The sequence below is a fragment of the Phascolarctos cinereus genome, unplaced genomic scaffold (genome assembly GCF_003287225.1).
Source record: "Phascolarctos cinereus isolate Bilbo 61053 unplaced genomic scaffold, phaCin_HiC Scaffold_5;HRSCAF=322, whole genome shotgun sequence".
NCBI classification, from domain to species: domain Eukaryota; kingdom Metazoa; phylum Chordata; class Mammalia; order Diprotodontia; family Phascolarctidae; genus Phascolarctos; species Phascolarctos cinereus.
This window is the reverse complement of record NW_027555958.1, coordinates 365,907,514-365,931,152: the sequence shown is the minus strand read 5'-3', so window position 1 is coordinate 365,931,152 and position 23,639 is coordinate 365,907,514. Positions and strand designations below refer to the sequence as shown.

Here is a 23,639-nt window from a genome sequence, read left to right as displayed (position 1 = left end):
CAGCTTTCCTGTAAATCATTCATTGTCTCTGAGCTAAGTTTAGAGGTTGAGATCTCTCTCCTGCTAATCACTGTTCTATTCTTGTGTCAAAGAAATCTGTTATCCTTGAAGGATGCAGGTGAATGCTAAGGAATCTAGTCTATTATCCAAGGGAGTCTTATCACTAAACTGTCCTTGCAGGTGGAATCAAACAATGAACTTTCTTAGCGACAAGATAGAAGGAGGGGTTGTTTCTAATCCCTCATTCCTAATTTCCAGTCAGTCATTTTGTTCATCATAGTCATGATACTTCAGATTGTATAACTAATCATATTGTTTTCCCCATTTATGATACTATAAACTTTATAACTAATCATACTGTTTTCCCATCTGTGATGCTGCTTTCTATTCTAGATCTTTATAGAAAAGTCTCCTCCTTTTGTCTATAAAAGAAAGCTGTCCTTCTCATTAGGTGTCTTTTGGCTTGTTGAGAAGCTGAGAGACTCCTTTTATGGTAATTGCTAGCCTTACCAATAAATTGAATGCGCTCAGAACTTTGTGCCTCAGTTTACCCTAATTTTGATTATAACACTTATAACCAACTTTTATTTGACTGTGTTGTTTCCCAAGCCCTCAATGACCATTTTCTTAGATTTCCTATTTGGTTGAATGATTTTTGCAGCCAAATAATGTTCCCTTAATCACATCCGAAATTACAAATTTTTGCATGTCTAGTTTTGCCATACCTTGTTCATTATACATATTTTTATTTGCTTACCTCATATTTACTGATTAAGGGATTATATTTTTCTATGAGCTTCATAATACTTATCATTTTAACTATTCTTTTTTTTGGGGGGGGTTAGGCAGTAGGGTTAAGTGACTTGCCTAAGGTCACACAGCTATGCGTCTGAGGCCAGATTTGAACTCAGGTACTCCTGAAACCAGGGCCGGTGCTCTATCCACTGCGCCATCTAGCTGCCCCTCATTTTAACTATTCTGAATTCAAATGATTTCATTCCTTAGAAGAACTTTTCATCTTCACTGTTTTCAAGACAACAGGTGGTATAAATATCAATTATCTCTTGTTTTCCTCATGGAAAACTAAAAGGAAAAGAAACTCTTGTAGATTGCCATTACCATTTCCAAAAATAGACTGAAGTGGTGTCATGCGTCAAAGACTTCTTACCTCACTTTTCCCAGCTGCAAAATATAGATTATTTGGGGCTGATAGAGGAGCTTCCCTTCATTGTAGTTGGTTTGTATTTTCAGGTGCCATGTTAAGATTTGTTGTTCTTGGGTTGTTTTTCAGTTATATCTGACTCTTCATGAACCCATTTGGGATTTTCTTTGTAAAGATACTGGAATGGTTTGCCATTTCCTTCTTCAGCTCATTTTCTAGATGAGGAAATAGTGACAAATAGGGGTAAATGGCTTGCCCAAGGTCATACAGTGTCAGAGGCCAGAGTTGAACCTTTGAAGATGAGTCTTCCTGACTACAGGCCTGGCACTCTATCCACTGTGCCATCTAGCTGCCCCTAGGTTATGATAACAGTATGCTGTATGTTTGAAATTATGTTTGTTCTGAGTAGTTATAGGTGAATCTAGCAGTTTCTTTCTCAGAATGGCAAGGACAGTATTAACCTTTCAAGTTATTAAAAAAAAAAAGCCCAAAAAGATTATGGGAACAATTTGCATTAGGAAATGGGGGGTAGTCCCTCTTTAGCTTTGCTGTGGTCTCAGTTTGTTTCTTTGTCAGTGACTTATATAGTTAAATTTGCTGAAAAGGAAGAATGATAAAACTTTCAAGCACATTGAGAAGGAATGATTCCCATACGTATATTCCAGTGTTATTTTCTATATTGTTTGAAAGAACATTCACTACCTGATCTCTAATAAATAAGTTTCCTTCTTAAAGTATATAAACCCAAAATAATGAGGAGTTCAAATTAGTCTAATAAGGTTTATAAGTAGTTGGTAATTAACTGTAATCTGGCTTATTTATTGTCCTGTAGATTATAATTAATTAAAACATTATGTTTTTTAGATAAGAATGCCATTCAAGAGGAAGCTTTAAAAGATCTTCAAGAAAAAATAAATCAACAGGAAAAATCTTTGACTTTGGAGAAACTGAAGCTTGCAGTGGCTGATCTAGAGAAGCAACGGGATTGTTCTCAAGATCTGCTGAAAAAAAGGGAACATCATATTGAACAGCTAAATGATAAGTTAAGTAGAACAGAGAGAGAATCAGAGGGATTACTGAGTACCTTGGAATTAAAGAAGAAGGAATGTGAAGAACTAAAAAAAGAGACAACTCTATTTTCTCAGTGGAAAAATGAGAAAGAACAACTTTTGAATCAGCTTTTATTGGAAAAGGAAGGCTTGCAAAGCAAAATTAATCATTTGGAAATATGTCTGAAGACTCAGCAGATGAAAAATCATGATGCCAATGAAAGCTTCAAAATAATGGAAACTGAAAAAGAAAACTTAGGCTTGGAGATCAGAAACCTTCAGAATGCAATGGAAGGAAAAAATGTAGAATTAGAAGCACAGAAAAGAGCTTATGATGAACTCCAGCTAAAAGCTGAATGCTCAGATAAGAAATATAAAAAGGAAATAGAAAATCTGTCTTTGAAAATAGTTCAGGTAACTGAGGAAGTTGAACATCTGAAACAAAAACTACAGTTGATGTCCAATGAAATGCTGGGGAAAGATCAGCGTTATGAAGAATTGTGTATACAATATGAAAGGATCAATAGTCTAGTGAAATCTAGAAATATTTCTCAAGTGACAAGTGATGATCGCTGTCAGGATCTTTTGATTTTAGATCAGCCAGTTTTGAACAATTCTTTTACAAATATACTTGAAATTCAAGGAAGCCTACCTTTAAAGGGGGGAGATCAGAACAGAAAATTGCATTTAGAAGACCAGAATGTAAAAAGTACAGCTGTAGTACAACATGAAGTTTCTTCATTTGAGCTTCCGATAGAGTCTCCAAAGAAGATGAATTCAGAATTACAAAAACATTGTGAAGAGTTGGTGCAAATCAAAGGTGAAATAGAAGAAAATATGATTAAAGCAGAGCATATGCATGAAAGTTTTGTAGATAAGCAGTTTCAAATGTTGCATGAACGACGGGAATCTGGACAAGCAGAAATTGAAGATTTAAAAATCAATAACCAATTACTTGAAGAGTCAGTAAAGGAGCTGCAGTTGATGTCTGAAACCCTGAGTTCTGAGAAAAAGGAAATTAATTTAGTTCTCTTTCCAAACAAGAAAGAAATTGAAGAACTGATGCAAGAAAATAGGAATCTCAAGGAAATTAATGCAATTTTAAATATAGAAAAAATGAACTTAATGCAAAAAAATTTCAATTTTTCAGACTGCTTAATTGAAAAGGAGAAAAATATTTCAGAGCTATCTGATAGAAACAAAGAGGAAGAGTCTCTTTTGGTAAAGAGATGTGAAGAAGCTGAAAAAGGACTTGAACTTCTCAAAGAAAAATATAAATTAATGCAGGAAAAGAACACTGAATTGGAATGTATCTTAAGTGAACACACTGCTAGTCTTTGTGGAAACAGAAATAATGAATTGAGAGACTTGGAAGGAGCTTTTGCAAGAGAACGTGAAGATTATGTAGGCAGGCTAGCCCTAGCTGAGGAAAAAAATGAGAAATTAATTCTTGAGATGGAGACAGTACAGTGTGGACTGAGAGATGAGATTGCAGCTATTCAAAATAGTTCGAAGATTGAAGCTGATGGCTTACGACAAGAAATTTCAAATTTCAAGTGTGAAAAAAGTATAATACAAGAACAGTATGATGTCTTGCTGCAAGAGAATGATAGATTGATGAAATTAGTTAAGACAAAAGAGGTGCAAAGGAATGAATTGGTTCTTACTGGCAGCCCAGCTTCAGAACACATCAGTGAGTCTTTAAATGAAAATGGGAATGAATTAGATAATTTTAAGATGGTTCAAGTTAAAATGCTTCATATGAATCTTGAAGCTAAAAATAGTTCTTTAAATACTTATAATGCACAAATGGCACAACTTGAGGAAGTCATTGAACATATGGAACTAAGACTTAAGGAAAGTGAAAAGGAGAAAGAGGTCTTACAGCAAGAATTAGAAGTGATTAGAAAGGAGTTAGAAGCTAGGGATTCAAAGGTAATGGAAAATAAGCAATATGATCAGTCATTTGAAACCAACAACTATGAGGACGGCAAAAGAGAAATGGATGAAAAGTATGTTTCAGTTCTACATGAACTATCAACAAGCCAAAATGATAATGCACAACTAATGGCTTCATTGCAGACAGCAGTAAATAAGCTAAATGAGTTAGAGAAGATGTGTGAGATTCTACAAATTGAAAAGTTAGAACTAACATCTGAACTTAATGATTCAAAATCAGAGTGTATCTTAGCAACTACCAAAATGGCAGAAAAAGTAGAGAAACTAGTAAATGAAGTTAAAACACTAAATAATGAAAATGACCTTCCTGGTGATCTTACTGAAGAGACTGATAAATATGAATTTGGGGGGAAATGTAATGAACAAAAGTCTATTTGCTTAAAACTTCTAGAGGGCAGTATCGAAGATGGTGGCGACTATGAACATTTGAAACTGTCAAACAAAGAAGTTCAAATGCATTTTGTTGAATTACAGGAAAAATTTTCATCTTTACAAATTGAGCACAGAATTTTACATGAACAGCATTGCTGCATGAGCTCTAAGTTGTCAGAACTACGTTCTTACACTGACACACTAAAGGCTGAAAATTCTGTATTGTCAATGAATCTTAAAAACCTACAGACTGATTTGATGAAGCAGTGCACTCCTGTTAAAGAAGAATTTGTACTGGAAGAGGGTGACTCTTTATCGTCCTCTTGCATGAATGAAACCCCCAATCTTGCAAGTTTTGTGGAATCTTCTTTTTATAAGGACTTATTTGAAGAAACAAGAGCAATATCTTCTTTGAACAGTTTGGAAGAGAATATTTTAGACAATCAGTCCAGTGCTAATATAGATGAAGCCCCTTGCAGCAGTCCTGTGGTAGACTGCATGACTAAGAGAACTGTTAGATCTGATCCCACATTGAATATTGAAGAACTTGAGACACTTTGCCAAACTTATCAGATGTCACTGAAGGATCTTGCAGACAAATATCAAAGTCAAGAGATTATGAAAGATAAAGAGATTGAAGAGCTTAAACAACTCATAGGTTCTGAAAGGAGAGAGCTAGAATCTCTCAGAGAGCAGTATTTATCAGAAAATGAACAGTGGCAACAGAAGCTGGCAAGTGTGACTGTGGAAATGGAGTCAAAGTTGGCAGCAGAAAAGAAACAGACTGAGTACTTATCACTTCAGCTTGAAGTAGCAAGACTTCAACTTCAAGGTCTTGATTTAAGTTCCCGTTCATTCCTTATTGCTGGAGGTGACGATGTAAGTATGTTCAACAAGCTTTTTTTCCTGTACTTTAGCTACTGATGTTCAAAGGAAAAAAGGCATTATATTACATTAAATCCAGCATGATGATGAAAGGTTTCCTAAATATTAAAATAAACCAGTTAAATTCTTATATAAAGCTTGTTAATAAACTACATTACTACTTCAGGAAAACAAATTAATTCTTGGTTTTAGCAAATTACTACAGTGATTGGCATTATCACAACCATACTGTATATGCAACTATTGATGGTGACTGCTTTTTAGCGATATTATAATGTTGGAACACGAGCTTGAATGAATGAATACATATTATTCACCACTCATGAGGTAGTGATTGTATAGGCATATCCTGTCCAATATTGTTAATTGGTTCCATGATGATAAGTCTTGGATTTTAAGTGATGTAAATTATTTGGAGCTTAAAGGAGTTAATTCTTTTGGGGATCATTTGCTAGATCACATCAACAGTGATTACTTAACGTGTGTTCTAGTTAACTGGTTAAACATTAAGATTTTTTTTATATTTTGTGTGAATTTGATTAAAAAATACTAAAGACATATTTGTTAAATGATACTGTTTAACAATGTTAGTAAATATGTGTTTGATATAAATCTGACATGAAAATACAAAGTTAATGTGATGGAGTTGACTCCTGTGACTTTTCAGGAAGAATGTTATATTTTAGTATTACAGCAATTAAAAAAGTATTCCTTATAATTAGTACATGTGTTTGAAACTTTTGGCCTGGTAACTTACTATGACATATCTGATTTAGTTCTACCTGCTTAAAACATACCTTTGCTTCATTGAACAATTATTCAGATATATTTTAATTTTTAGATACATTTTAATCATTCATTTTTGTTTCAAGTAGCTAAAATCTTTCAAAAAGAAAAAAAGCTAAGCTACATTAATACTTACCAAATGAAAGCTGAGTAGGTTGGAATTTACCTGCCATTTTTTGGCAGGAAAAGGGAAGTTTTATATTTCTACTATTAATGTTTCAAGCCTCCTACCCCAAAGTATTTAATATAGATAGGTTATAATTATCTACCTTACACCAAAAATAACATTTAAAATGATTGCTTTGACACTTCTAATGGAGAGTTGAGGACCAGTTTGGAAGGTAAGTAGGAGGAAAGTTGCATTTTAACCTTCTTTATTGTGGAAAAATACATCTGGAAATTAATTTCTAGTCTACTTCTATATTTCTTTGTGATAAACAAGATTTTTTTTTCTTATTGGTATTGTGTAATTACAGGCAATTAGGAATGACCAAGAAAACAGTGTCTCAGATAACTCAGAAGAACATATTTCATTCACTGATGAAAAGATAATTAAGAGTGACACACTACACGTTTGTGAAGAAAATGTTCAACAAACCTTACATTTGGAGTATGAGAAAATAGCTGAAATTGATGGTGTCGGCTCTGCAGTGGTATATTCTAGGAAACTGAACTTAGAAAATGAACATAGAAATTCATCAGATAAAACCCCAACCAATTCTGAATGCATTAATGAATTATCATTTTCTAGTAATGATACTTCAGCAGCTATGGATTTCCTGGAGAATCAGGTGCTCATTCAGAATCTACAAATGCAGGTGAAAGAAACTTCAAAGGAAAACTTGAAGTTACTCTGTGGCATAGAGCAAAGTAATAAAAAAGTTGATAGATTGCTCAATGAAATTAAAGAATTAGACTCCAAGCTGGATTTACAAAAAGCTGAATTAACTGCTAAGATATGCTTGTGTTCAGAATTAGAAAAAGTCATTCAGGAACTTCAAAAAGAAAAATCAGACTTGAGTGAGAAATTGGAATCCCTCTCTTATGATAATCAGCGATTACTTCAGAGGGTGACATCTTTGGAAAACTTAAATTCTGGTTCAAGACCATGCAAAGTTATATTCACAGACACTACAGATATTGAAGATAATCTAGCAATGGTGAATAAAGACTGAAAGAACAATTTCTTGAAATAGAAAATGAATTGAAGCGGGTAAAATCTGAAAAGATTAATATTGAGAATCATGCCTTTTCCATTGAAGCTGACTTGGAAGGCCTTCAAACAAAGCATCTCTGTTTAGAAAAAGATAATGATAATAAACAGAAAATGGTTTCCAATCTTGAAGAACAACTTTCTCTGGTTATATCTGAGAAAAGCCACCTTAGTGGAGAACTAGACATTCTATTAAGGGAAAAAATGCAAGTAGAAGAAATATGTGAAAAATTGAAGGAAAAAATTGAAGTGTTGGAGTCAAATCAAAGGGAATCCCTGCAACATATAGAAATAATGGAGTCTCAGGTAAGAGACAAAACACAACTCCTTCAGACCATGTCATCTGATGTAAACCAACTGATAAAAGACAAAGATCATCTCCAAGAGCAGCTTCAAAGTGTAGAGAAGGATACACAGATACTTAGTTTGGTAAAAGATGGCTTGAAAAATGAAATTGATCAATTGATCAATGAGAAAGAGCTTCTTATAAGAGAATCAGAAAACCTGAAAACCAAATTGAATGAATCAGAAGCAGAAAATGTAAACCTTTCTAAGGTTTTAGAGAGTTCTCTAATTGAAAAAGGTGAGATTGCAGCAAGATTGAATTCAACACAAGAAGAAGTATGTCAGCTGAGAAGTGGCATAGAAAAACTAAAAATCCGCATAGAGGCTGATGAAAAGAAAAAATACTACGTTTTAGAAAAGCTGAAGGAAAGTGAACGCAATGCTGACTCGTTTAAGGACAAAATTGAAGCACTTGAAAGAGAATTGCAGATGTCAGAAGAAAATCAAGAAGCAGTGATTCTTGATGCTGAGAATGCAAAGTCCGAATTAGAAACACTGAAAACACAAATGGAAGAGTTAACGAAAGGCCTAAAATGTTCAGAATTGGAATTATTTGCCTTAAGATCAGAAAAAAATATGTTGAATGGATTACCAGAAAATCAGTGTCAGCAGTCTGAATTGGAAGGGTTGACGGAGACCATAAAATGTTTAGAAACAGAAATTATTGCTTTAAGGGCAGAAAAAGAAAATATATTGAAAGAATTACAAGAAAAGCAAGGTCAGGTGTCACAATTGGAACAGTTAGCCCAAAGTTTAAAATTTGTTGAAACTGAAGTTTTTTCTCTAAGGTCAGAAGAAGAAAATGTAATGAAAAACATGCAAGGAAGTAAAGGTCAATTGTCTGAATTAGAAAAGTTGACTCAAACCTTAAATTGTTTAAAATCAGAGCTTGTTGCTTTAAGGTCAGAAAAAGAAATTATTTTGAAAGAACTACAAGAAAAAGAAAATAGAGTGACTGAATTAGAAGAGTTGACCCAATCTCTAAAGTGTTTGGAAACTGAAGTTACTTCTTTAAGGTCAGAAAAAGAAAATATATCAAAGGAATTGCACAAAAAGCAGAGTCAAGTGTCTAAATTAGAAGAATTGACTGAAACCTTAAGATGTGCAGAAACTGAAGTTGTTTCCTTACGGTCAGAAAAAGGCAAAGTATTAAAAGAACTGCAAGAAAATCAAGATCAAGTATATGAATTAAAAGAATTGACTGAAAGCTTAAAATGTATAGAAACAGAAGTTGTTGCCTTAAGGTCAGAAAAAGAAAATATATTGAAAGAATTAAAAGGAAAGCAAGATCAAGTTTGCCAGTTAGAAGAGTCGATCAAAACCCTAAAATGTTTGGAAACAGAAGTTGTTTTCTTAAGGTCAGAAAAAGAAAGTACACTGAGAGAAGTACAAGAAAATCATTATCAAATCTTTGAATTAGGAGAATTAGTCCAAATACTAAAATGCTTAGATTCTGAACTTATTAGCATAAGGTTAGAAAAAGAAAATGTTTTGAAAAACTTACAAGAAAGACAAGATCGAGTGTCAGAATTAGAAGAGCTGATCATTAGCTTTAAATGTTTGGAAACTGAAGTTGTTTCCTTAAGGTCAGAAAAAGAAAAAATGTCAAAGGAGTTACAAGAAAAGCAGAGTCAAGTGTCTGAATTAGAAGAATTTACCCAAAGTCTAAAATGCTTAGAATCTGAAGTTGCTTCTTTAAAATCAGAAAAAGACAATATGTTGAAGGAACTGCAAGAAAAACAGGATCAAATTTGTGAATTAGAAGAAATGAACATGAGCGTAAAATGTTTGGAAACTGAAGTTGTTTCCTTAAGGTTAGCAAAAGAAAACATGTCAAAGGAGTTAAAAGAAAAGCAGAGGCAAGTGTCTGAATTAGAACACTTGATCAAAAGTCTAAAGAGTTTGGAAACTGAATTTGCTTCTCTAACATCAGAAAAAGAAAATCTGTTGAAGCAGTTGTGTGAATTAGGAGAGTCAACTAAAAACCTAGAATGTTTGGAAAATGAAGTTGTTTCTTTATCATCAGAAAAAGAGCACATTTTGAAAAAACTACAAGAAAAGCAGGGTCAGGTGTCTGACTTAGAAGAGTTGACCAAAAGTCTAAAGTCTTTGGAACCTGAAGTTGCTTCTTTAAGGTCAGAAAAAGTAAACATGTTAAAGGAGTTGCAAGAAAAACAAGATCATATTTGTGAATTAGAAGAGATGACCATAAACCTAAAATGTTTGGAACCTGAAGTTGCTGCTTTAAGGTTAGAAAAAGAAACAATGTTGAAAGATTTACAAGAAAAGCAGGATCAAATTTGTGAATTAGAAGAAATGAACATAAACCTAAAATGTTTGGAAACTGAAGTTGTTTCCTTAAGATTAGCAAAAGAAAACATGTCAAAGAAATTAGAAGAAAAGCATAATCAAGTGTCTGAATTAGAACACTTGACCAAAAGTCTAAAGAGTTTGGAAACTGAACTTGCTTCTCTAACATCAGAAAAAGAAAATCTGTTGAAGCAGTTGTGTGAATTAGAAGAGTCAACTAAAAACCTAAAATGTTTGGAAAATGAAGTTGTTTCTTTATCATCAGAAAAAGAACACATTTTGAAAGAACTACAAGAAAAGCAGGGTCAGGTGTCTGATTTAGAAGAGTTGACCAAAAGTCTAAAGTCCTTGGAACCTGAGGTTGCTTCTTTAAGGTCAGAAAAAGAAAACATGTTGAAGGAGCTACAAGAAAAACAAAGTCACATTTGTGAATTAGAAGAGATGACCATGAGCCTAAAATGTTTAGAAGCTGAAATTGCTTCTTTAAGGTCTGAAAACAAAAACATGTTAAAGGAATTGCAAGAAAAGCAGGGTCAAACATCTGAATTAGAAGAGATGACCAGAAAGCTAAAGTCCTTGGAAACCAAATTTACTTCCTTAACATCAGAAAAAGAAAACATGTCGAAGCAATTGTGTGAATTAGAAGATTTGAAAAGAAACCTAAAATGTTTGGAAACTGAAGTTGTTTCCTTATCATCAGAAAAAGAAAACATTTTGAAAGAACTACAAGAAAAGCAGGGTCAAGTGGCAGAACTGAAAATGTTAAATGTTTCATTTGAAAGCCTACTGGAAGAAAAAGAAGAAGAAAAGAGAAAATCTAAAGAAGAATCTAACCATACAATAGAGTTGCTTCAAAAACAGTTGAATGATCTAAATGAGAAAATAGAATCCTTACATGAAGAGCATAACATATGTAAGGTCAATGAACATGATCTAAATTGTCAAGTGGATTCTCTAAAGAATGAGAAAATTCATTTGCTGCAGCAGCTTGAAGAGAAAAAAAATAATAATGCTGTGCTGAAATCTTCTATGAATGACTTTATTCAAGAAATGGAAAACAACAAACAAAAATTAGAGAAGGCAATGGAAGAAAGCAGAATACTTCAGAAAGAAGTTGAAAACCTCAGAAAGCTCTCCTCTACATTGACCCAGATGGAGGCAGAGCAGCAACTCCTGGAGAAAGAAAAATCACAGCTGGAAAATCTTACAGTAGAATTACAACAAAAGATCCAAGAATTATCCAAGAATGAGACTTTGTATGACAGTTTAGAAGCTCTACAAAGTTCTTATGCCAATCTGGAGAATGAACTTGAGTTGACAAAGAGGAAAAACTCATCTCTTCTTGAAAAGGTAAATTATGAAAAAGTGAAAAATGCTATTTGCAGCTTTGTAGATGCTATATTCCATAAGATTTTTTGAGCAAATGCTTTGAAAATCCTTAAATACTATATAAATATTGCTGTTATTTTGAATAATAATAAGTGGAAAGATAGTCTTGGAATTTTCAAATTGCAAACTAGTATATATAATTTTAAAATTTTGTTTAGACCTTGGATTATATTGGTCTAGGGAGCTCCCAGTATGGAAATGTCCGCCAAAGCAGATGGTAACCTTTTTGCAGCTTCTAGTCTTATAGGGTTTCAGGAGGCTATTGAAAGGTTAAGTGACTTGCCCGGGTTAATGTGGTCAATATATATCGGAGGTAAGGCTTGTTAGTCATCCTGACTGCCCTGCCATCTATCTACTACCTTGCTGTCTCATGTTTATAATAATAGGTCATCACGATATTGTGATCCATATTCATATGTTTTCAAAGTATGAGGGGCTGGAGAGCTATTGAGGATTATGGGTGTTATCTGCTCTTGATGTCTAGTAATATCTACTGTTGACATCTAAGAGAATTATGTTAAAATTTAAATTAATCAGAACACTTGATGCATTATTTTGCTTTTTAGAGAGACACAAATTATAAGACAACTAGTTATCAGATGTATGTTTTAGTATTAGGATTTTTTTTGCCCTATTAGACCTTCTGCTTTCACAAAATTTTGTCATAAAAATTAATATTCAGAGGACCTTGGGTTCATGATCCTTAATCATCTAAGAAACATTGTGTTCAATATATTTTTATTATTAAAGCAAGAAAGGAGGTTGATTATATTTACATAGAGATTTATTTCCAGCCTTATTTCACACTATCCCTTTCGTGCTTTCTGTGTTTTAGCCAGACTGAACTGTTTCCAGATGGATTCTTATTTGTATCTGTCCTTGCGTTCGATTTCCTTTGTATTTTTACCTGTTGAAATCTTACTTCAATGTTCAACTCTGTGTTAGCACTTCCATAATAAAACTTTTGTCAGTGTGACCTTTCCCTCCCAATTCCCTTCTACCATACACACCCCTTTGCTGGAGGCAGCTGTTGGTAGAGTCCTGGGACTGGAGTCAGGAAGACCTGAGATCAAATTTGGCCTAAGATACTAGCTATGTGACCCTGGGCAAAGTCATTTAGCCTCTGTTTGTCTCAGTTTCTTGTACAGTAAATTGAAAATAAATCATCTACTTCTTAGGGTTGTTGTGAGGATTAAGTGAAATAATATTTGTAAAAAGCACTTAACATAGTGGCTGGCATGTAATAGGAGCTATATAGATGTATTCTTTTGCTTTCTTTCTACCTTGCTGGAAGTATTCCTTACTTCCTTATATTTTTAATAGCATTTTTCTTTTTAATCTCCCCTTACTTTTTTTACATTCTTCTTTACAACCTACTTTCTTGTGTAAATGTTTCTTTGACCCCCTAAAATATTGTAAAGTACTTGAAAACAAGGCTATATTGTTTTTCATTTTTATGTTACCAGTGACTAGCACAGTGCCATGGATGCACAGTAGACATATAATAGTTTTTCCCCCGTAATAGCAAGGGTTAAAACACACAATAGTAAATCAGAAAATTTACTTATGCAGAACAGTCCTTTTTATTAAAGTACTTTGGGGCTTTTTTATACTGTTAGCCTGAGATAGCTGTTATTTTAGAGATGATTAAACTCTTTCATCTTAAAGCTAAGTGTACATAAAAGTAGCACTCTAACAGGTTCTAGCAAGGATGCTTCTTTTAGATAGCATATAATGGGGATTAGCATGAATCTAGACCTGATCAAATCCAAGAATCTGTTTCATACATTATTTTTTCATATCCTTTTCCTAAATGTTGCTTAGGTTTTAATTCGTAATAGTATGTTTGTGAAAGATTTGAAGACTTGGTAGTATCCTTTGACCTTATCCCTCTCTGTTGTTTTCTGTTAAATCTTCACTGCAAAGGAAAGAATGCTTTCGTGGATGTTGAAAATTATTAGGATGGTTTAATGAGGTGAGAATTTATCAAGTTACATTGCATTTTGAAGGCTAAAGTAATTACCCAGAATATGTGGTAGAGAAGTAGTTAATTTGGTTAAAAATCCACATGTCAGCTAAACAATATCTGGGAGGTTAATAAAAAATTCTATTTCAGATAAATAAAGTGACAGATAATGAATCTCTGCTAAAGAAGGAAATGAATGAGATGATGCAAAAGATGACATTGTTGCAAGAAGAATATACTGGAGAGAAGAACAGGCTTACTGATGATGTAAAAAGTAGAGAAGCAGAAGCAGAGAAGAGGAAAGTAAGTTGCTCTCTGAAATAGTGACTACATTTAAATGATTTCAAATTAATAAAGCCACCTTTGTTATTTAGGAGGCCTTGTATGGTATATTGAACATCTTTGAAACCTTTGCTTTCAAATACAGTGATATCTAATCCATCTAGTAATCAGACTTCATCTTCTCCTTTTAAAAAATGGAGATAATGGTATCTCTCAGATATGCTTAAAAGAGTTCTTGTGAGGCTCAAATGAGGTAATGAGTATAAAGTGCTTTGTAAATCTTAATGTTGTGGATAAGTATCACCTACTGAGTGGCTGTTATTTTTATTATTTACTATTCATCCCCTCTAGAAGGCTAGGAGAAGTAAATGAAAGAAGGCTTAGGAATAGCCAAATAAGTGTTCAGAAGATCATGCGTGAAATAAAGCCCAGTAATTCTTAGAGGAGTCTTGATTGATAAGACATTTTATTTTTCACACAATTTCAGTAATCAATTAGCAAATTTCTCTGCTTAATTCAGGTTAAAAGCTAGGGTACTATGAGGGGTAGACACAGAGGTCACTGACAGTGAAGGAGAAAAAGACAGCTATGAAAGTACTGCTTTTTAGAGTTATTTATTTTAGGGGCAAGTAGTTGTACATACATAATACAGCTTCTAAGAGCAATTCTGGTGTTTATAATGACCTCGAGTCATCCTGAAAAGTTTAAAATTATATTTAGACAAGTATATAAAACATTTTTATGTAGGCTTTCAGTTTAAAATGTTTGAGAATTAAAATGTGTTAGAGTGTTAAGATTATCTCAGAAATTTCCTTATTTGGGGCCACTAATTCTCTGACAGTGTCAAGTTCCTGCAAAAAGACACAATTTGAAAGGAAGTTGAATTAGCTTTTCAGTTTTCTAAGTTCACTGAAGTTTCTGAACTTTGAACATATCAGTATATATTATTATTTCAGTTATTCAAAGCCACTAAGAAGAAATAACTAAGATGTCAAGGTAGATGATGAACATTAAATTGAAGAAAATTATCCATGGCTCACTAATATAGCCATATTGCTTTCATGTTTATTTAGCTAACAGCTTCCTCTGGTGCATACTTAAAATAATGTAAAAATATTGTGTTGTGATATATTAATTGACATGTAATACTAGTTCAGGTTTAATATCATTTTTTAAAAATTGTAACTATAACATACTATTTGATTCTATTCATGTTCCTAGATAATTTTTCCCCCTTCAGAACTTAACATTTCGTGAGCATTTACTTATGTTTTTTCATTTTTTAAAAAAAGAAAATAAAAAGTTTTATCAAAAAATGATAAAATGTTCAAACATTTTTGCGTTTAGATACAACTGGATGAGCTAATCCTGGAAAAGTGTGAACTGAAGAAGAGTTTGGATTGTGTACAAAAAGAGCTGAAGGAAAGAGAAGAGACAGCAAGAAATGAAATATCAGATTATCAGTGTAGGCTTCAGGATGCCAATAAGAAATGTGAAACTTTACTCAAGGAAGCAAACAAAAAGGTAAAAAGCTTCATTTAGGGGGATATGACATATACAGAGAACTGTGGCCTAACCCCTTCTGCGGTGATAGAGTAATACTATTGCTTTCTATTATAGTATTCTGTGGAAGTTATAGAGAGACAGATTTAGTCCTGTGTAGGTAAAAACTTCCTTATAATCAAAGCCGTCTAAAAATGAAGTGGATTGGTCACTTTCCTTATTACAGGTCTCCAGTTAAACCTGGATAGCTACTTGTTTTTGTTTTTTAATTTTATCATTTTTCCAGCTAACAAATGTGTATAGTCAAGTCGTACTGGCCAAGTTATCCTATTGGCCAAGACCAAAAAAATGTGTTATTTTAACTCATTGTTTTAACTCTGCCATCTCTGAAAAGAGCTGGCTTGTGTGCTTCATCTTTGTTCTTGTGAAATTGTGGTTTGTCTTTACGTTAATCAGAATTCTAAAGCCCTTTAAAGTTGTTTTTTTAAAAAATAGCATAGTTTTTGTGTAAGTTATTCTCACTTCACTCTCTGTTATATTAGTTCATAGGAACCTTCCCAGTTTCCTCTGAAAATGTCTTATTTCATCATTCTTATGGTGCAGTAAGAGTATATTCACATAGCATAATTTGTTGAGGTCTTCTTCACTTCTTCAAAAGGTCAGCACACCCCCTTAATTTCCAGTTTTTGCTGCTGTAAAAGGAAGTGCTATAAATATTTGTGTACATGTGGATCCTTTTCCACTTTGATCTCTTTGCGGTATATGCCTAGTAGTGGTATAACTGAGCATAGCTCTAAATTGCTTTCTGGAGTGGCTTTAACAACTGTTCCATGAGTGGGTCATTAGTGTGCTTATTTTACTGTAGCTGCACCAACATTTGTTGTTTTTCTTTGTTGTCATCTTTGCCACTCTGATGGGTGTGAGGTAGAATCTCAGAGTTGCTTTAATTTTAATTTCTCTAATTATTTGTAATTTGGAGCATTTTTTTCACATGGCTTTAATTTCTTCCCTTGAGAACTGCCTGTCCACATTTTTTGACTTTGATAAATGTCCTTCGTTTGTTTTGTTTCTTGGATATGAAGAGCTTCAGCAGATAAAGGTATTTTTCCAGTTATTTCTTTTCTAACTGCTTTTATTTGTGCAAAACCTTTTAAATTTATGTAATAAATTTAATATCTATTAAAGATTAATATCCATTAAAAGATAAAATATCCATTGTATCTTTTGTGATCCCTTTTATTTCTTTTATTATGATTTTTTCCCCTATCCATAGATTGAAAAGGGAATTTCTTTTTCATTCCATTCCTCTTATTTACTTAACAACAATTTAATTCATCTGCCCATTTAGAGTTCAAATTGCTATATATGTGGTGAGGTGTTGATCTATACTAGATTTTTGACAGACTGTTTCCAGTTTTCTAAACAGTTTTTGTCAGATGAGTCCTCAACTTGGTAACTGGAATCTTTGGATATACTACACTCTGCCTGTATTTGCTTGTGTCATGTTGCATACTTAATTTGTCCCATGGATTGATTTATCTATTTTTTTAACCAGTAGAAATCATTTTGATGATTTATGCCTGCCTGCCTCCCTCCCTTCCTCCTTCCCTTCCTCTGAGGCAATTAGGGTTAAGTGACTTGCCCAGGGTCACCCAGCTAGTAAGTGTCAAGTGTTTGCTCTGAGGCTGAATTTGAACTCAGGTACTCCTGACTTCAGGGCTGGTGCTCTATCTGCTGTGTCACCTAGCTGCCCTTTTTTTTTGTAGGATTTATCTTTTTTCTAGCATAGTTTAAGTACTGCTAGGCTTTTCTTGACCACTTCTTTTCATTTCTTCCCTTGAGATTCTTGACCTTTTGGTCCTCTAGATGACTATTGCTGTTACTTTTTTCTAGCTGTATTAGAATAATCCTTTGGTAATTTGATTGGTACATCACTGAAAAAAAATAATTTAGGTAGTATTTGTCTTCTTTATTATATTGGCATGAACTAAAAGCATTTACTCTTTCTTCATTTGTTTAGGTCTGTCTTTATTTCTGTAAAGAGTATTTTATGGTTGGATTCATATAGTTCCTGTGCATGTAGTGATTGATATTCCCCCATATTTTTATAAATTCTGTAAATAATATAAAATTTCCCTTGCAGGAATGCTGATGATTTATGTGTATTTTATACTGGATGACTAGTTTTCAGTGACGTGAGGTCCCTTTTATTTTTGTTTTTGTGAAAGCTTCCTCTACCCCCAGCTTATTCTGTATTACTTATAAAAATACCTTTTGTTGTACCTTTCAGTTTTAATATATCTTTATGTTACTGTATTTATTGTGATAGGAAATTTTCATAGTAGAGCATGTTGTAGACTTGTGAAGACTAATATGGATAGTTAATTCTATTTAATTTATGTCTGGTAAGCCAATTTATGTGTGACTGAAAGTCATAAATATAGATGCTGATGTAATTTTTATATTACTCAATTATCCTTGTAATTTAGTTATACTAGGTCTTCAGTAAAATAAAGATTCTTCAGTAGAGTACTTCTTTGACCTTATCTAAATAGTTGAGTTATAGAAGTTCCAAAAGGAGTGGGCTCTGCCATTGAGCTTATTTTTTAGTCTAGAGCACTAAGAACTATATCAGAGCAAGGTTTTGATATATTTGGCAGAGTTGGGGTTGAGATTAAAGTTAGGACTGGGGAGTACACATATAGAATTTAATTTAAAGGATAGAACTTTAATGTATCAATTACAAAATTTTTTTTGTTGTTTTAATGGTGCCTTCTTTAATTTTTGTTGTTTAGTTCGTTTTTCATGGTTTCCGGATTCCATCACACCCAGATTTGTTGGCTTGTGAAATAGAATAGTGTGATTGGAAGAGTCCTGATTGTGGAGTCAGGTGACCTAGATTTTGGTCCTAATTCTAGTACTACTTAGTTGTGGACTATGGCCAAGTCACTTGTGTTTTCCTGACCTATAGAAACTTAGAGTTGGAAAGAACCTCAGAGCAGAGGTTGTGTAGTCCAGCCTACTATACCTGACAGCCTATAGCTCTACAGTAATTGACAGATGGTCATTAACTCGTGTCAGTGATAGGAAACTTACTGTCTTTCTAGATAGTGAGTACAATTTTGAACAATTTTAATATTTATGAAATTTTCCTGACAGATCAATGTCTCTCTAGCTTTTTTTACCCATTGCTTTTAGGGCTGTAGGAGTCAATGCTAGAAAGAATTTTGTTCATTTTTTCTGATCTTCTCATTTTATAGATGTCGTGAGTAAAATTCCAAGAGACAAAGTTCTGGGTTATAAAAATTAATTTATTAAATAGGCTAGCCAATAATCAATAAATTAATGGTCAATGATTTCTTTCAGTAACCAAAGTCCTCTAGAGAGTCTCTGAAACACCTTAAATCAGGTGTGTACATTCTGGCAGGGTACTTACCTGACAAATGAAACTCAACACTGATTGGAGGACATTTAATGAAGAGGTAGACTAAAAGCTGTCAGCCACTCTCAATCATTTCTGGTCTGTTCATGAGGTATGAGTCTTCTTCAGCAGTCTGGGCACCCCAATTAGGTTCACTCTGGTTTGGTTTCTACTTCATGAGCTGGATCACTCTAACCAGGGGTGGGCAATCTGAGGCCTTGAGGCCACATGTGTCCTTCTAGGTCCTCAGGTGTGGCCTTTTGACTGAGTCCAAGTGTTACAGAACAAATCTTTTTATTAAGGGGATTTGGTCTATGAAATTTGGATTCAGTCAAAGGGCTGCACTTGAGGACCTAGGGGACCACATGTGGCCTCAAGGCCACAGGTTTCCCACTCCTGTGTCTAAGCTCTAATGAAGAGAAGTAAGGATAGGAGCTCTTTCCCTAGGGGAAGGACCTAAACCAAACTGGATCCTGTTTATTGCATAACCCAGATGCCTTGAGCAGAACTTTAATGCTTATGACATTGTTTAGCTAGGGAAGGACTTCTCTTTAAGCTAGTCTTTAGACAGGAAAGAAACGTTACAAATTATTGTTAATAATTAAATGGTACAGCATTAAAATTAATTTCTCTCATAGAGTAGGGAAATTAAGGATGTAGTTAAGTGACCTCTTTAAGGTCACACAAATAAGAAGTTGGGATTTAAAATCAAGTCCTCTGGCTCTGAATCTAGTGATTTTTTTTTAACCTCTCACTGTATCATATTGCTTACTCTTTTTCCAATGTAACAGCTCTTTAAATACCTGCAGATAATCCAATTCCATCCTTCTTCTTCCTTTTGTCATATATCCTTTGACTATTGATTTATTAGGTAATGACTCTTGTTCTGTATCTGTTCCTTATAGATCTTGAATATGAGATCTTTAGATAAATTAGCTACATAAATTTTTGCTGGAGGGATTTTTTTTAGGAGGGATGATAATTGATTTAAGACTTTGGACATCTATGATGAACTTAAAACTGTCTCCTTGAAAAGTGCTTTGCTTTATATGAATTGTTCTTCACATTATTATATAGGTGACATGCTGCTAAGAGGGAACAGTTGTCTGTACATGTCAAATAATGCATTCTTAATGCACTTGAGTGATATATAAGCACATCATGTGAATATTCATATACATGAATTTAGGAATAAACCATGACTGTAGAACTGTGTTAAAATCTTTGTGATAATCAACAAAAGAAGTATATTCTACTTTCTAGCAGTGTATTCAATAACTATTGAGTTAAGAAATTTATTTTTGTACCTTTGGAGTTTTTTGGCATCTCCGTTTTGCCCTTAAGTTTACTCTTAAATGGCAGAGTCTCTTGCCCTTTCAAAGGTACAGATGGCCCTAGATGGTCTATGAGGTGCCTTTAATCTCTAAATCGATGGTCCATTATGACTTTTTTTTTTTTGGATCAGAACTGTGATTTTAATGGCATAGGTAGCCAAGGGATTTTCTTAACCAAGGTAGATTGTCAACTTCTCTTCAAAGTGTAGTCTTAGAGAATATCCTGAAAGGTTAATTGATTTGCCCAAAGTCACACAGCCATTATGGGTTGGAAGTGGGACTTGTTAGGGTCTTCCTAACTCTGAGTGAAGTTTCTATCCACTATACTGCACTGCCTCTCTTAGGATGTATGTTTACTGATAAAATTTGAGTCCAGAGGACGGAAGATGATACATACTAGTCATCTCCTGATAGAGAAGTGATGGACTTCAAATGTAGAATGAGACATACGTTTTTGGATGTGGATAATATGGGAATTTGTTTAATCACAATGTCTGTGTGTGTGTGTGTGTGTGTGTGTTAAAGGGATTTTCTTTTTTTCTTTTTAATTGAATAGGGAAGTGAGAGATTATAAATGTTTGTACATATATATGTATACATTTTGGACATCTCTACCACAATATAGTGATAAAAATTAATTTGTTGAGCAAAAAAAAAAAAGATGTACATTTGCCTGTTTACTGAGTGGGTCCTGAGGTAGAATTTTCTACCTTCACTGTAGAAAGTATAATTGTGAAGCCCAGAATTCTAGGTCATGAAATGTTTTGTTTTGACTGAGATTTTATGTAAACTTGCTCTGCTGAGCTACTTGACCAGTACTGTATTTTGTCTTTCTTAGCATCAAATGGAAATTGAAGCATATCAAGAGAAACTAATTTGTACAGAACAAGATCTCAGTTGCCACAAGTCAGAGATGGAGATTTTAAAGTCCAATAAAGAAGAATTAACTAATTCTCTGAAATCTACTAATAAGATATTAGAAGAATTGAAGAAAACCAAGGTATTTTCCATGATAATGTTCAACCCATATTAAGACGTATATTAGGGGCATTAATGATAAGAGTGACACTAATGAGTATTTGGTTTACATTGAATTTACAGAGTTGAAGTTTAAATGTTTCCCCACTTTTTGCTTTACTTTATAATAACTCATGCTCAGAGATGCTACTATTGTGTGTTGCTGAATTGTGTTGCTGAAGAGACCGATAAATGATTATCTATCTTTTCCAAATTGTGCATATATAAACGTGTTTTGACTGCCTTTCTCCCCGAGTTCCATTGAAAGGGAATTAAGGAGTTGTGGAGATGAATGTGAAGATAATGGACAGAGCTTCCTGATCGATTGCATGTGATATACCAGTAAATCTCATAACCTTATTGCTAATCCTATTACTAAGTCAGTTCCTTCAGTTTCATCCTAGGTGTTTGAGGCTTATATGGAGATAACCAGGTCAGTACCTTGTACTTTCAGCTCTTTCGTATATTTGTGTGTGTGTATATATATGTGTGTGTGTATATATGTATATATATATATATATATATATATATATATATATATATATATATACATGTGTGTTATATATTATATATATACATACATATATATATACATATATATATACACATATATATACATATATATATACATATATATATATACACATATACACACACACACACACACACACACATATACACATATATATATATATATATATATATATATGTGTGGTCCATCATAAGACAGTGGATAAGGTCATGTAATCCTAATCTAGTCATTTTTTAATTGTGAAAAATTTATTATAATAAATGACCCAGTCATCCCTCACCTTTGGAGAGAAGGCTATTGTGAATTAGTCAAGTGGCAGAATTGAATATTAAGAAAAAATTCTTGAAATTTCAGATGTATAAGAATTTAAACCAGAATAATGAGGTATTTTTCTTAAAAATGTTTTTGTGTGTGTGTGTGAGAAAGTGAGGCATTGGGGTTAAGTGACTTGCCCAGGGCCACACAGCTAGTAAGTGTCAAATGTTTGAGGCTGTATTTGAACTCAGGTCCTTTTGACTCCAAGGCCAGAGCTCTATCCACTGCAGCACCTAGCTGCCCCAAAAATGTTTTAAATACTACCTAATTTCAAAGCTAGAAAAGGACCTCACAGGTTATTTTAATCATTAATTGAATAAGAATATTTTCTTAGTGCATTCTTGACAAGTTGTCATCCAGTTTATTTTTGAATAATTACACTTTCATATAGCTTTAAATTTGAGAAAGTTTTTCCTGCTTATTGTTCCTGACTCATGATAATACTATTATTTGGCTTTAAAATGCTTTAAAACTCATTACCCATCAGTATGAGTCTTCCATGTTCTAATATTCCCACTCCTTAGTATATGATTTTGAGTTGTGGCCCAGTGCAGTTCCTCTGGATAGATCATTTGATCCAGATTCTTATGGCAGAGATTTGCTAGACCCCAGGTTTTTATCCCTTCTTCTACTGGTAGTTCAGTACTCAGTGTTCCTTTCCATTCCAACTTGGGCCCTTATGACAAAATAGTCATAGTCTCTTTCTTCACTCCTTACCTATCCCCTCTGACGATTTTCTTGGATTTATCACTGGAAGTTTCATTCATGAGTCATATGTGTTATATAGTTAGTCCAGTGGCGAATATTTAATTTATGTCAAAGAATCATAGATTTAGAGCTAGAAAGGATTGCAGAGGTCTTCTAGTCATCTAGAGCTAAAGGAACACTACTTAAAACTTGTGTCTACCCTCACGTCTTGATATATAGTGTTCTAGCTATTAAATACACCCCAAATGGCATCCTGTTTATAATTCCAGGTGGTGAAATGTTTAGACTTGTGCTGAAGAATAATTTGGAAAAGTCTGCTGGTGTGTTTTTGGATCCTTAGATTTGAACTAAAACTAGTCTTTAAAAGTACAAGATGTCATGGTTCTTGGTGCTTTGTACCATTGGTGAGGTAGCATAGTGGCATACGCTGTGCAGCATAGAAGAAGGTGAACTGGGTGGGAGTGGAGAGACCAAGCTTTGAAGCCTTAGTCACACAATGGTAGTATGCTCTCATCCAACTCACTCATCTGTTAGACTTCAGTTTCCCTGCATTAAATGAATGATGATACTGTCTATTTGGGGTACCCATCTCACAGTCCTGTTGTAAAGGGAGCAATTTGCAAACCATGAAATGTGAGTTTTCATTATTGTTGGAATCCATTGAAGACACTTTCTGTGTGTACAGAGACATTATTTAAGTGTATAAGGTTTTAACTAGAATTGCTTTTGTTTTGTAGGCTGATAATATAAAATATGTAACTCAGTTGAAGAAGGAGAATGAAAATGCTAGAGGAAAAATACAGTTGTTGATCAAAACCTGTAAACAGCTGGAGAATGAAAAGGAAGCATTACAGAAAGAAATTACTGGCCTTGAAGCTCTGCAAGAGAACCAGAAACAAAGTAGCATTAATTAGTGGAGTAATAACCAGAATTCTTTTTCAACAGGGAATGCTCTTACTTTTGAAACATGCTATTATTTGAGACACATGACCCTTTGAGGTATTATTCAATGATACAATAATTCATATTCTTCTGAATTTGTTTTCAAATTTTCTGTCAATTAAGAGGGAACCCCATTTTTCATGTTGTAA

The 23,639-nt window shown here is 33.6% G+C and overlaps 1 protein-coding gene across 1 annotated transcript in view; it reads left to right on the top strand.

The window, feature by feature from the left end:
- Positions 1-23,639, top strand: part of CENPF (centromere protein F) — an 84,360-nt gene that overhangs the window by 49,840 nt on the left and 10,881 nt on the right. Inside the window, 7 exon segments of the mRNA XM_021007830.2 lie at positions 2,027-5,421; positions 6,690-7,383; positions 7,386-11,431; positions 13,587-13,739; positions 15,066-15,242; positions 20,815-20,976; positions 23,286-23,448. Coding sequence (XP_020863489.1) covers positions 2,027-5,421; positions 6,690-7,383; positions 7,386-11,431; positions 13,587-13,739; positions 15,066-15,242; positions 20,815-20,976; positions 23,286-23,448 — 8,790 coding nt within the window.